We start from the raw sequence: 15,482 nt of genomic DNA on the forward strand, positions 1-15,482 counted from the left end.
TCAGAGGTCGGAGGAAAGCAGTAGCACACCACCTCCCTCCAATAGGACCATGTGTGGTGTTCCTACCAACCTTCTCGTTGAAGAAAGTTTTTTTTTTAGATTGTCACAGGACTTATTAAGAAATGGAGCAATTATGAAAATGGTACACTGTAGAATTGCCTAATGTCTCTTTAAAACTATGCTGACGCACATTACTCGTATTTCTCTAAATCAGTGTAGCGACTTTTCTATCAGGTCATTGTGCACATAGTGTCTTACGAACTGGCACTTTTATCATTTTTCTGTAAGGACACACCCATTTTATGAGTATCAGGACATGTGTATTTGTACAGACCATGCACGACTTTCAGGTAATACTGTCTTCACGAAGTTAACCATTATAAGAACCGTGGCTGTAGTACAGTTACAATGTTCACAATTCAACCAACCTCAAGTATGTTTTCAAAAAGATAATTTCAATCAGACCATTACCGATTTTGGATTTATTTTGTAATAAATCTTCAGATGGCAGGAGCGCACCTAGACAGCCTACTAAGCCGATTGTACATAATGAGTGAAAAATGAAGTTTTACACCTCGCATTTAGTGTGGGTTCAATTTCTGTTTATTAAATGTCATCGCCTGAAAATTTCGTTATACCGTATTTTCTGGAAAGTCTGAGTTTAAATCCTAGTCTTCCTTCTCCCTGCCAGTTCTCTTTAACTAATTTATTCCAAGAACGCGAAACATTTTTAATCCACAGAGTGGCAAGTGGTAATCGCATTGTATTTCCCTGAAAAAAAAATTCAATGTACTATACGATCATTGACTGTAAAACAATAATTTAAATGCTTTTATATGTGATAACATCGTTGCAAATAAAAAATAGAATAAATATTTTTCGCTGTTGTCCAGTACAAGACACTTGTGATAACTAACACGATCCCAGCTTATGAGAAATAATATCTAAATAACGCATACAAATTGTTTTGCTTATTACGTCATAAACACGAATTTCAGGGCAAAACTGCTTGTTTAAGTCGACACTTGTACATTCGGAGCGTCCAGAAAAACGTTTGATAGCTCATATATAGGGAAATTTATAACTGCCTTTTCAGTCTAATATTTTTAGTTTCTTAGAAAAAACAAACATGATTCGTTGCAAGTATCTCTCTCTCTCAGCACTGCACAGCCAGCCAAAGTAAAAATAAGATTAATATTTTCGAATCTGCTAAACACGTTTACGTTCATTTTGAGTTAAGTATTTTCGTACGTAATTTGCAAGAAAGGTGAAAATAAAGAATATCAAAACGTACTGGCACAATCAGAGAAGTCACAGCATTAAGGAAGCTATGTCTTAAACTCCAAACGAAACATGCATGCTCATACTTGAAGGAAAGTGAAAAGGAGAAGACAATTTAACAGTGTGAGTAATATATGTAAATAAGTACACGATCAGGAACTTTTCTAGTGTTACCTCGTAACAAAATGTTACTTTACGTTAAGCGTATGGTATACTAATTTGTAAGTAGCAGTTATAGATACTAAAGACGCTTAATTTTCCCGCCACATAATCATTCTACACACGCAAAAAATGGCGTCATGTAATCTCTCCCAGGTCAACTTTGGGGTAGAGGCTACGAAAAGCTACGTTTTTCAATATCAGTTTAATTTAATAGATTCTGCATCACATTATAATTAATTAAAATTAATTAACTCTTTTTTTACATGTTTTGTCCTTCGAAGATATTTATTTGTAATTAGTACTCTCGACATCACTTGCTTTTCAGAATACTTGCGCAGTGCACTTCCCTTTCCCCAAGTTCACGGAGGTGCTCTGCCTGTGGATAGAAGTTTACTGATTGTGTAACTGAATTATTTATAATAGTCGTAAGTACACATTATTCGTATACTGGCACTCTGATACTGTCTTAATTTTCATCAGTGGACTAACGTTTTATTGCAGTGCAACGACTTGTATCAGTTGCGGTGTGGCGTGACCTACCGGTATAGCCTTTTCATCTCATTACTTGAACAGTGCTAAAATATTAAGAAATAAACACAGAAAAGGCTTTTCTGTATACTTGACAAACTCATTAGACATAAATGTAAAATAAATTTTCATGTATGTGTAATCTTTAACGGCCACGAGGGCCGCGGTACCTAACGTTTGCCTTTGAACTTGTGACGATTACAACATTTGATCACGCTAATCAGTAATTGTATATGAGCTTATGGAGCAGACCCAACTTTTGCATTAAAAAAATTGTTTATTTCGCAGATAATGGCACCACCATCCTACTCCGATTTGGGTAAAGACGCTCGCAACGTGTTTGGAAAGGGTTATCATTTCGGCTTAATTAAGCTTGATTGTAAAACAAAGTCAGCCTCTGGAGTTGAATTCTCAATGGGAGGTTTTTCCAATCAAGATACAGGAAAACTGTTCGGTTCATTGGAAACTAAGTACGGAATCAAAGAGTATGGTAAGTGTAACGTCTACTTGCAATTCTTAGTTTTGGCAGTAACAAGACGAATACAGTATACGACTGAATTTTTGCATCATAGAGTTCCCATACTTACCAAGAAATTTATGCTGCTCTTACAATACCATACAGTTGTCAGATACAGCTTGTTCGCTGTGATTTGTATGCATGAAATTACGTAGTTATGTTCAGTGTTGGGTTTGCAGAACTGCATTTATATTAACTGTTGACCCACGATTAAAAAATGTTCTGTACTAAACGACGGTAATTTGGGAGAACTAAATTTGGAACGTCAGAAAATGTAGTCTCATGAGTTTTGTTGCATGTCAGTATGGTGAAGAAACTAGGCAAAGCAACTGAGACAGCAACTGCTTATGTTTGTAACATACTAATCGAAAGTATGTTGATGCCTTAGTCTACAGTGGTGTCTTTACAATGTGCAACTTGAAACACAATTGTACCCTGTCAAGCTGTCAATGTCACTATGCAAGCTAAATAATGGGCACTTAGGTAATGTGTAAGAGTGTGCATTGTGAGTGTACATATGCCTCAGCTCTTAAGTTTAGTTTCTTTGGAGATGGAATAATTTTAGGTTTTCTATGCTTGCTTGCATCCCCTGAATTATTACAGTACTGTACTGTTATGTATTAGCTGTTAATGAGTTTTTCATTTTACTATGCTATAATCAAAACATTTGTGCTGTGAAGAGTGCTGTATTTGTTAATCAACTGCAGGCACTGCCTTCATATCACATTTTACTTGTAGACACCTGAGCATAAGCCTAGGTATGAAGGCAGCAAATAAGTACTGAGCTTGCTCACTCCACATCACCCTCTAAAACTTATAATGGTTGAGGGCATTCCCATTTGGTTTGAATTGTGTATATGCTGAACAGGAATAGAAAACTTGTGGTACCTGTGAAAATCTGCCTTACAGAATGGATTATGCTATGCTTATTGACACAGAGTAATTTTGTGATTGACATTTCAGTGAGTCGATTAGTAGGTACCAGCTGTCACCCACTTGTGGCTGTTCATAAAGTGTCATATTCTGCGTTGCACACGCAGAACCTTGTCAAATGCGGCTGGCTACATGTTGGCAGCACTGCTACCAGCACCTGTCAACAATTATTAAATCTCAGTTATTTGGTTTAGTCTGACTTTGAGTACTTCCGCCATTTGGTCTTGGTTGATGTATTTGTAACACACACTCGCTCTTTCTCGTTCTCCCCCCCCCCCCCCCCCCTTGTTATTAACTTCATTGACCACTTGAGTTGTTAAACCTTCTCATTCTCATTGATGGCTGTACTGTTTGGCTCTTGAGATCCACCCAATTCAGTTTCATTCTTTCCAGTTGTAATTTTCTCAATTTGATTTGAGTCTCAGCAGTATGTATCATTTCTGCCGAAAATTTGTAGGTCTTTAAGAATATAAATTTCATCTTGGTTTTCTGGGTCTGTTGTGAAGTGAAGCTGCTTTAAGAGCTTGCTGAATTTCTCAGGTAAATTGTCCTTTCTTCTAAGATTTCTCATTACAAGTTGTGAAATCCTGTTTCCTTGCATTTGTAAGATATGGGAAAATAGTTATTTTCTTAATTACATTGATGATTGGGTCAGTCTCTATGGAGAGTTTAATTGCCAGTCTTAAAGATGTATTCAGGGGCTACATTGTACAGGGATAATATATTTGCTTGGTACATGGTTTGATGTGACATTTAGTGTACATATCTCAGGTCTGAGTAATGATGCAAAGCTTTCATAATCCTGAGAGTAACAGAAAGGAAGAATCTGAAGTGAATGGTTGGTTGAGCCCATAGACATGATGCCACCTTTAACTATTGGCTTAGCGTGCAACATCCTGTGTGTCAAACAGTGCACTGTTAATATAAAGGTCTGCTATAAATGAGTCATTTGTTTTCAGAGTTCTGTATTTTCCGAAGTATTAAATGTACAAATGTGATTCACAAGTGAATAGAATTGCAAATTCAGTGTTTAAATTGTGCCCAACAATGGGCATTAAGAGTGCAGTGAAGTGACAAAATACCAATAAAACAAAGTTTTATGTGTTGGAATATGTGAGATGTTTCAGCTGCTACAGTGCAGCATGCATTCAAAAGGAACTACGGAAAAAACCACCATGTAAATAGAGCGTTGTTTGTATCAACAGTTTACACACGCAGATTGTCTCTGTAAACAGAAAAGTATGGGACATTTTGCAACATTGGTTCTATTTCAAACTGTACAGTTTGCAGCTTATGCTAAAATGAAAACAAAGATTATGGGTATGCCTTCACTTTTCCATCAGAATGTAGTATGTGCATGGGGGCACTGAACTGTCTCATTAAATTGTAGTGCATGAATGAGGTTTGCTGAACGTTAATGCTTTCTGTCCAGTGTTGCAGAAGAAGCTGTATGAACTATGGTCTGTTTTCCTCCTGTCAAAGACTGTGATGGGCTACCTCTTACCTCGGTAAGATTTCATCTTCCAACAATACAGGACACACCCTTATTTGAGCATTGATATTCATTACTACCTAAATGTTCTTCCTCATCGTTGGATTTGGCGAAGTGGTGAAGATGATGTGGCCCTGCTCCCTTTTTTCCCCCCAACTCACCTGTCGTAATGTGTTGTGGTTTTTTCCCATTTTGGGAATAGATAAGGATTGTGTGTACATATGTACTCCTGCAACCAAGAACACTGGAACTCAGCAGAGAACACATCAGTGCTCCTCTGATGACCATTGACAGGCTGTTGTTACCTAAGGCATGGAACTAACTTTTGCTTGGACATGTCATGTGACTAGAGAAACATTTGAAGAGTGCAAAATGCAAACTTGGCGAGTGTTTTCCTCGGTCATATTTGTACTTGTAATAATATGCATGATATAGGGCTTTGAAATTGGATTAATAATTTGTGGTAGACTGTGATGTCATGAGAATAGCAATAGTTTTGCTATAGCACATATTTTACATGTATTCAGGTTTAGTGATTGGTTAATGTCTGGTGTTGTATTCGTAAATGTCAGTTTTGATTGCATAGACTAGGCAGAGAAAGTTGCCAGTTTTAGCTTATTGCCATCATCAGATCACCATTCTGATATTTGTTGCAGATCATGTCTTCAGTGATTGATGATGGCAGCAAGCTGAAACTGGTCATTGTGAACTTAATAGTATACATTATCATTTTTATAAATGCCTGCCTTGGTCTTAAATTGAGAAGTCTGCCATTTTGCTATCAAGGGTCAAAACAGATAGCTGGTATTGATAGTTCCAGCATTTATGTAGTTATTGGCAGATAATTACTTGTACAGTGTAATTATAGTTTAGAGTAGTAGTTACTGACCCCGTGATGGTGCCCCAATTTTGAACAAAACGTCACTTTATTTTACTGTACCTGTAATGTGGATAACTTCTGATGCATTTCAGAATGCTTTGTCCTAAGACATTAGTCTGGTGTAAAATGCCTAAGCTTGTATCTCTCCCATTTGATAGTTAACTCAGTTGTTTGAAAGTTGATTACTTCAGTGCCTAAAAGAAAAGGATTTTTTGATATTATTAATATGAACATGGGAGCAGTCTTAGCTTTAAAAGTCTGAAATGAATTCTCATGTCGTTAAATCTAGTATATCTAACAAATTAGAAAGTAAAGCTAGAAAATATTCACAAAAGTTACATTTATCTGTACATCAGTTACATTAGGTTAATACTGAAAATTAAAAATCTTAATGAAGGTTAAATAAACAATTAAGTCTTCAAATTTGTTGGTAAAACTTTAAACAGCTTAAGTCTGAAATATGAGAATCCTAGTGGTCTTTAGTTTGACACATTGAGTGGACTGCAGAATTCACAACTTATATGCATGTTGATGTTGAACCACAGTAAGTTTTGAGTTGGTTCCAACTTCTGGAGATAATCTTTCCTACCTTTTTCCTCTTCTAGCATTGAAAATGCTATTTCCTTCTTTTTGACAGTTCCATTCTGTTCTGTAGATGAAATGTAGACGAACATACCTACGCATTGCATGGCCACATTTTCTCAGTCGGCAGCAAGCGCTTCATACTCCTCAAGTGGTATGTAATCACAGCAAACCTTGACAGGTCTTTGTCTGTAAGTTAGTGGACTGCTGTGACTACATTGTGCAACCAGGAAACGTGTTTTGGGTAGTGGGTGGTTACTGGAGCTATGTTTATCTTGTGCTTAGTTTTGGAATGGATGCTTTTTGTAGTTCAACAAGAGCTGTATGATGAACTGACGGAAGAAAGATGGGGGACTTTGTACTGGCAATTTTCTGTAAAGGTTCACTACTGCCATGACTGCAAAGCAGCAGTGAAACTTTTCCACTGTGCTAAAGAAAAATTGATTTGCTATGAATAATCTGGCAGCCAAACAAACCCAAGTTACGTAGTGCTTGCTAAAGTCAATGTTTCCAATACTAGACAATGGTTTTCTGCCCATCTCGTACATATAAGCTATTGAGAAATAACAGTATATATAAGAAATCATTTTGGAATTGCTATCACAATGACAGCAAATAAACAAATGCACAATAATGTATGTATGATCGTAAAGAAGCACACGCTTTTGATAACGGAGTAAAGAAATGCAGAAAATAAGCATTTGATGATGACCGATATCTTGAAAACAATATGGTACATAGTTTACAAAATAAGTGATAACTTCTCTCTCTGTCTTACAAAGATAATGATGCAAAAGTTGACCAATATTTATAGGTTTTCACTCAAGATCTCCGGCAACAATGGCACACATCCAGCCAGCTTCCTATCGTCACTGTAGTTGCAATCAGGGCCAAACCCATTTTCTTGATTGTATAACAAACACAGATTGAATGTCGTCACCCACAGTTTTGTACAAAAATATGCTTAGAGATATAACAGTATATACCTTTTCTAACAGGACTTTGTGTTTGTCTACCACTTTGTAACAGAAAGCCATGCTTTTCAGCACAACTTTCAGCAGCATCTCTAATTGCTGAAAGTTCACTTTTCAATAACAATGCTAGTAACTTTGCTACTGTAGGATTCTCTTTCCTGCTGCAGTAAGCATAAATATGCCAGTGAGTTGCACCAGTCTTGAGAGAATGTCAGCGATGGGTTGAGGCTGCTTTTTCTTATTTCCAGGAGTTACTTGATCTATGTTATCTGATAAAGGCATCCCAAAATGTTTACAACTCACATCTACATCTTTCAACTTTTGCCGTAATATCCCATGCTTACCACTGTTCTTGCACTAACTCCAAGAACTTTAGATGTTTGTTCCAAAACTTTATCGGCAGGAACTTACAGCTGTCCATTAGTATTTGTCCATTAGTATTATTTCTGCTGCTCATGTAGACAAACATACCTATGCCATTGCATAAGCCACAGTGAAACAAAGCAGAGCGCAACACAAGCACGTGGTCGAAACGATCACAATGCATGTTCTTTATGTTCACACCAAACAAAGCCAGCAATGTGGAAGCTTTGACATCACAACTGGCAGCGGGTACCAGGGTGAGATCGGTTCACATCCCACATCCAGTGCCTCATGCTTCTTGTTCTTCACTTATCAACCTGTTTCACTGCAAACTTGAAACCCATATGTCACGTGCCAAGTTTCAGCAGCCTGGGTATAGTGTTAGTAGCATCACAGAACAAAAGAACAGTTGCTTGTCTCTTGTGGACGTCTGAGACTTGTAAAAGTTTGTTAGTGTGATTTATTTTCAGTGCAACTCTGTTGTTGTTACAAATGAACGTGCTTAGGACTTGATGTAGAGTATACTCACCATGTTGGTTATGCTCATTTGACTACCTTAATAACTTCAGTGTTTTCACAGTCTGTGAAGATGAGTTATTGATGTCAAGATGACACACAGGGAAAAGAGTTTCTTAAAACAGCATTTCGCTATTAATGCTTGTTTGTTCAGTTCAGTGTACCAATGAAACATAACTGCAGGTGTCGTAATGATTCCACTGTTAGTAAGAGCTTCTCTTCATTCCTAAGTCTGGCAATAAAATTTTGACATTAATCTCATTTTGTCATTAATCTCATTTTCTTGTACTCTTCTGCCATAAAATTTGTGTTCGGAGGACTCTGATATTTTCTGTTGATTAGTGTGAATTTTAGTTTCTGTAGTGATCAGTGTTAATCACTATTATACTTCATGGCAGGCAGCTTACAAGAAAATTTGCAGTAGACTGTTGTCATTCCTGTATGCTGGAGAAATTGTATAGCTGACACCAAATATGTCGAAGATAGTTCACCATCTTTTATCTAATTACATACTGCTGCAACATTGGTTCATTTTATTGAACTTTGTTGTTTCCTTGTGTTACTGAAAGGGACATTAGTTTCATTTGTTGTGCTGCAGTATTTGTGGGTTGCTTGTGTAACAGCATTGAGTGGATTTGTAACTAAACTGTCATTATACATTTCTGCGTAAAAAGTTTTTTGTTAAATGCAACCTGTTTTAGGTGTGAACAATCGGCCGTTCCATTGAGGAAAATAAAATGAAGTAATATTATAAACAAGGTTGTAATTAGCTTCCTGCTGTTAAATTTTGGAGCAGGAGCAGAGGCAAGGTCAAAGAATTATAACTAAAAAAGTTCTTAAATTCATCATAGCTGTTGTAACATAATAGGAAACCCTTGTGAAGATTTATCTTGATGCAATAAAATAATAAGAAAGATGTACACAAATTAAGCCATCATATATGCCTCAGTTGATGTATTGTGAATTAATAAATGGTTAACTTTGTGCGTTCCAGGACTGGTATTTTCTGAGAAATGGAACACAGATAATACATTGGGCATGGAAGTGAGTGTTGACAATTACCTTGCCAAAGGACTGAAAATTTCATTGGACTCAACATTTGCACCGCAAACTGGGTAAGGAAAGCTTTTTTAAAGCTAATATCATAGTGTGTTGTTGCACTTTGTCATACTTCCATTTTTGTTTCAGGAGCAAGTCAGGCTGCCTAAAAACTGAATTTAAGAATGATATGTGTGCAGTTAACATGGACGTTGATTTGATTTTGGCAGGTCCTAATGTTAAAGTAGCAACTGTTCTTGGTTATAATGGTAAAGAGTTTGATAGAGTACCTTGTATTGCATAAAAGAAAGTTAATGAAATTAGTCATTCATATTTTGAATATTTCATTATATCACAGCTAACTTTTAAATTTTCAGGATGGCTAGTAGGTTACCAGACTGCCTTTGACAGTCAGAAATCCAAACTAACTAAAAACAATATTTCCCTTGGATACTCGGCTAGTGATTTCATTCTCCATACCAATGTGTAAGTACTTGAGCTATAAGCTAATAATATAAAAGTAGAGGGAATTACGTGTTTTTGAAACTGGATAACACCTAGTGTTGGTCAGAGAACTTGAACTTCTGGTAATTTTTGCCTTAATTTTTTGATAAATAAATGTAGTCAGTCATCAGTGTGCTCTGTTCACAGTGGCCTTTAGGCTGATGGTATGTGTGATCCAGTGCTCCCAGAGAGGTGTTTTAATGTATGATACAACTGTCGTGTAATTGTAACATTGTTTGCATGTAACAAAATTTCTTCCTCTTGCGCTACTGTAAAGATTGGGGGATAACAGAACACCAAAAAATGCAAGGGGGAAGCATGCTTCCGTGTTGATTGGATTGTCATTTTTGGAACATTGAAACAATTCTTTGGCTTACTGGTAGTCACATCATAGGCATTGTGGTTTACTTCCTAGAACAGGTGAAATATTTTTTGTATGTAGTAGTAAGCACATTGTGAAAAAAGCTCGTGGAGTGCATTGTAATATTTTAAAGCACTGTCATTGATAAATCTTCAATTTACAGGAATGATGGGCAGGAATTTGGTGGATCGATTTATCAGAAAGTGAACTCCCAGCTAGAAGCGGGAGCCCAACTAGCGTGGTTTGCAGGCACAAATGAAACCAATTTTGGAATTGGATGCAAATATTCTATTGACAGAGAATCCTCTATTAGAGCAAAAGTTAATAATGCCAGCCAGATAGGGATAGGTTACTCACAGAAAATCCGTGAAGGTAAGTGTTAATATTGCCGTGATTTTGCAAGTAGCAATGGCTAATATTTGTGTGTTCATTGGGGGGGGGGGGGTTGCTTGTCATATCAATGAAATTAAGACAGATCTAAATTAAGCTAAACAAAATGTCAGGATAATCATTCCAGGCACTAGCATACTTTAAGAAACTAAGAGGTGTGTGAGATTATAAGCTTCATAGGAATTTCTCCTTGATTAGTTTGGAAATGAGGAAAATGTAGGGTGATAATGATAATTTCTGATAAAAATAATAAATTTTTAGGAAGGTGGAGTGTGAATTGAAATAAACAAATACAGTGAGAAGTGGATGGTACTGTAAAGATGACATTTCCTTTGGAGAAGCAAAGCAAAGTGCTGAAATGCTGAGTTGTACCTTCTGCTGTATAATAAATGCTTGTTTCAACTTGTAGAATCTTCTCTCTACTGTAATTTTGTTGTCTCTTTTAACATGTAAAACTCCAACAAATTGTAGCTGGTATTGGCTGTGTCACTGCTGCCCAGAATTGGGAGACTTGTGGCAGCTATGAAACTTACTGCTGGTTCATATTGTGGTAAAAACGATGTATATGAAATTTTAATGGGGATTGTAAGAAATGTAAAAACTTCCATCCCTGGCAACTTTATAACAATTCAGGGTTAATACGCAGCAGCAGTTTGGGAGTGGACTTGTACATACTGACAGGCAGAATGGTGTAGCAGGAAAATGTATTGGAAAATTTCATTTGGTTACATCGTGCATTCAGTGTAGAATCTTTAATTTTTCCCCACAGATGGGTAGTTCAGTTGTTTGCCTATGTTGAAAGGTATTGTAGTTCATAGAAAGTGTTAACTGTATGCACAGCTTTTCAGAGCAACATTCTCATGTAACTTAAAAAGTGCTTTCCTAGTGAATACAGATAAGTGCTTTTCTTTCATGAAGACTTGATTGATTAAATAAGGGTGATGGGCTCATGAGAAAAGTATTTAATACAGTAAACCATACAATAAATTTATGAAAAGTGTACACATGTCTAACAGAATGCAGAGTGCAAAATTTTTGTGCAAATTGCTTGCACCCCTGGATTACACTAGTGCTTACAAATTGGGCACTAGTTCGCACAGGGGTTAGATGAACATTTGATGGATGTCAGTGACATAACAGTAAACAGTTAGTTGTCACATCGCTGCAATCATACAGTGAAATGAGCCATGTCACCCATGGAAGCTGAGATATTTCTGAATTTGGTTAGGTGGTTACAATTTTGTAAATGAATGTAAGAACTTAATGCAGTGATATTAATGTTAGCTCTGAGTTTGTGTTATCCAGATATGAAATTTGTGTGTTGGTTTTTACTTAACTGCATATCAAATTTTTATGATAAGTAACTAGGAAATATGTAGTTGCAACAATATTAGAGAAGGAAAGTTGCTACTCACCAGATAGTGGATATGCTGAGTCACATAGGAACGACAAAAAGATTCACACAATTATAGCTTTCAGCTGTTAAGGCCTTGGTCAACACCACACACACACACACACACACACACACACACACACACACACACACACACACACACACACACACACCAACTACTTTGTGTGCATGCACGTGTTTGTGTGTATATTGTTGACAAAGACTTTAATGGCCGAAAGCTATAATTGTGTGAATCTTTTTGTTGTGCATAATACTACTCTGCATATCCGCTGTACAGTGAGTAGCAACTTTCCTTCCCTAATATTGTTACATTCAATTCTGAAGTTTCCATTGTTTGAAATATGTAGTTGTTAAATTGTTATGTAAATGAATGTTCGTGTATTGTGTGTAACCAATTTTCTTGCATCCAGGTATTACGGTTAGTTTGTCAGCGCTAATTGACGGCAAGAATTTCAACCAGGGTGGACACAAGATAGGTGTAGCTCTCGAGATGGAGGCCTAGAAGTGTCACAGAAAGTACAGTGATAACATGGTGAAGCTTGAAGAAAAGTGTTATTGGTAGAAGTATGCCGGTGATGGAATGGACTGCACATGGAATATGTGCCCAGACTTTGTTCACATTTTACCAGCATTATTTATTTTTACAGCTAGCAGCACAAAATTGTGCTTCGTGATCCTTTGAATTATTATACAGCATGGTGAAACAAAACTTGAGGATGTTAATATTTTAGATGTCACTATTGGAGACACCTATGTATTTACTGTATTGTTGGCTGAATTAAAACATAATTGTATAAGAACTGCTGTACAGTATAAGTGCTGAAATTTTCTTCAAGCATCACATTTGTAAATTACAAAATGAAACCATTTTTGAAGGTGCAATGAACTGACAGTGTGTAAACCTGGATTTATTCTACCCGTAATTCACAAATTTTATCCACAAGACCTTAGTATTATTTTGAAACATTGCTTCACACGGTAAATTGGTGCTTTTCATATTGAAATTTGCACATTTCATTTTAGCATCTTGCTTTATTAATAGCAGTGTGGAGTATAGTTTTCCCAAAAAGACTTTTGCCTGTGTAATGCAATTTGTACATGTTGTGTTGGAGGTCATAGAAATGAATTTTGTAGATAATTGTTTAAGAATAAAGGTGGATGTCCACTTCACTAGAATAAAAGCTTTTTACTTAAAAACATCAGGTCTGAACTGTAGGATCTTTGACATTCTTCAAGTCAGTTGTAGCACATGGAAAACCTTGAAGAGGTGTCGGCTATACAAGAAGAGTTGGCACTGTCAAGAAAATATTCTGTAAATTAAAAAAATTTGTTGACAGCGTGGGGGGGGGGGGGGCAGTTAAACACCAAAATGGTGACCTAATTTTAGTTACGTATTAAAAGGTCAGTGAAAGTAGCTTATTCTAGTCATCAACATTTTGAATAGAAAGTTGGCAATTTATCAGGCATAAATGCAAAAATTGTGGCAGCTGCTTCATGGGGTGTTGAACTGCATTACTAACAGTCAGCATTAAAACTGTAGCAAGTACGTCGTCTTTGTATGTCTGGTGTTAAAAAATGTTAGTTTGCAAACTTTTCGCTTTAATGCTGCAAGTGCAACAATTGCAGCCCAACTAATCTGCTGGTTATGAAGGTGTAGGTGATGTTGAGGAGCCTGGGTCACTGTAAAACGTACTGAAGTAATATTTGCGGAAAGAAAGTTGACGCTGAGTGCAGTGCCTGATGGCAGTGATTTTAAATGGGAAATGCCTTTACGATGGCTCTCATTAGCCATTACGCCAAGTGGCAATTTGCTTGCGTGTATATTACAGTGCAGCATTGCAAAGTTCACCCAGTAAACATATGTATAATTGTTATTATTTGTATTGTGATAATTACAACCAATGTTTAATTCCAGATAACTGTAGGTACCGACATAATGGACTAACTATTTACTGAGAGATTATCTTGCAAAGTAAGAGTTTAACACTATCAGTGACTGAAATAATAGTTAAAGACCAGTGGTGGTTAAATGAAATTTCTTGAACAGTAAATATTAGTTTTTATTTTGGGTCATTTCCGTGAATTGTGTTAGACTCCTAGTCTAAATAGTAAATCCGTTCTAATGTTCCAATATTGGTACTCCACAATCGGTTTTAAGTGTTGCTCTTTTAATTTTCTAAATAATATTGCTAAAAAAAGTCAGATCGTTTCCAATGCATGAAACCAGAAGTGCCGAAAGATCCTTGGATCATGAGGACAGTGTATTCAACAAAGACTTGACGGGCTTCTGGAGGTAAGTGGCATCAGGTGTTACACGCACATAGAGCAATTCCTGTAAACTATGGACTGATGGTTTTTCATTGTGGAGCTGTTGTCCAATAGTTCAAAGTTCCATTGGCTTCATATAAGTTCATTTGGTGGCAAAGACATCAACAGGAGTTCACTGTCATACTTCCACTGTAGCATGATTCTGTCCTTCAGTTATCCTGCTTGAAGGTCCAGTTTCACTTTCCTTCAAAGCCTTTCTGTAGATCACAACAGTAGCATGTGCTATGCCATTTCAGAAATGCTTCTTCCCACTCTGTGGGCTGCAGCATTGTACATTTTGTCATCACTTATGTCAGTGGATTTCGCCATTTTCAGTCCTCACTGTCGCTAGATTGATACCCCATTTGTGTGCTCCATTTACACTTTCTGTACCATGCCACATGCTCTGAACTTTACCAGGCGAGATTCAGTCCCACGGTGGACAGTGGGGATAATGCTTGGATTAATCAGTGTTTGTGAATTATAATATGTGAAATACTGTGTAATACATTTAATTTAAAAGTAATTAACGTAATCAACAAACATAAGGACTGCACAAACAGTTCCAGGGCTGCATTAGTTCAAAGATTACTTAAAGCATGCTTTCTATATACACTGTTGTACATATTCAGTACTATGTTTTGTCATATTCAGTCTGAAGACTGGTTTAATGTTCTACACATTAGCCTAACCTGTACTCACCTCATTTCTGAACAACTGCTGCTACTTATTCATGCCTGGATCTCCCACAACTACTGTACACCTGACTCATTCATTACCAATTTGACCAGATGCCTCAGAATAGGTCCTGTCAGCTGCCCCTTCTTTAAGTCAAGTAGTGCCATAATTTTTTATCTTCAGTTCAGTATCTCATCAGTTATTTAGTCTATCCATTTGATCTGCATTTTTCTATAGCGTCTCGTTTCAAAAGTGAATTCTCATATTGTCTGGACCACTTATTGTCCATGTTTCATACCTGTACAAAGCTACACTCATTACAAATGTCTTCAGAAAAGACTTCTTAAAACCTGCTTTTATGTTAGGTGTTAACAAGTTTTGATTTCTTGGAAATGATTTTCTTACTTATACCAGTCTGACTTTTATATCTTTTCTACTTTGGCCATTCAGTTATTTTTCTGCCCCAAGCAGTCAACTCATCCAGTACTTTGTGTGCCTTATTTCCTTATATAATTACCTTAGCATCACTTGATTTAATTCACCTATATTCCACTACCTGTAT

General features: G+C 36.7%; 1 protein-coding gene across 1 annotated transcript; it reads left to right on the forward strand.

Moving 5' to 3' along the window:
* Positions 1 to 1,742: 1,742 nt before the first annotated feature.
* On the forward strand, positions 1,743 to 12,821 carry LOC126236656 (voltage-dependent anion-selective channel-like). The gene is made up of 7 exons (XM_049946123.1): positions 1,743 to 1,868; positions 2,260 to 2,461; positions 9,223 to 9,343; positions 9,417 to 9,535; positions 9,644 to 9,752; positions 10,295 to 10,503; positions 12,346 to 12,821. Exons 2-7 carry the CDS (start codon positions 2,263 to 2,265, stop codon positions 12,435 to 12,437), a joined length of 849 nt encoding a protein of 282 aa, XP_049802080.1. The 5' UTR covers positions 1,743 to 1,868; positions 2,260 to 2,262; the 3' UTR covers positions 12,438 to 12,821.
* Positions 12,822 to 15,482: the final 2,661 nt, after the last annotated feature.

This window comes from Schistocerca nitens, chromosome 2, assembly GCF_023898315.1.
Source record: "Schistocerca nitens isolate TAMUIC-IGC-003100 chromosome 2, iqSchNite1.1, whole genome shotgun sequence".
Taxonomy (NCBI): Eukaryota; Metazoa; Arthropoda; class Insecta; order Orthoptera; family Acrididae; genus Schistocerca; species Schistocerca nitens.

Bases quoted from the DNA above. Each gene is read 5' to 3' on its own strand.
- LOC126236656 (XM_049946123.1), top strand. From the start codon at position 2,263: ATGGCACCACCATCCTACTCCGATTTGGGTAAAGACGCTCGCAACGTG. The intron at 9,753-10,294 runs GTAAGTACTTGA...TTCAATTTACAG, and splicing joins TTCATTCTCCATACCAATGT to GAATGATGGGCAGGAATTTG. The intron at 10,504-12,345 runs GTAAGTGTTAAT...TCTTGCATCCAG, and splicing joins CTCACAGAAAATCCGTGAAG to GTATTACGGTTAGTTTGTCA.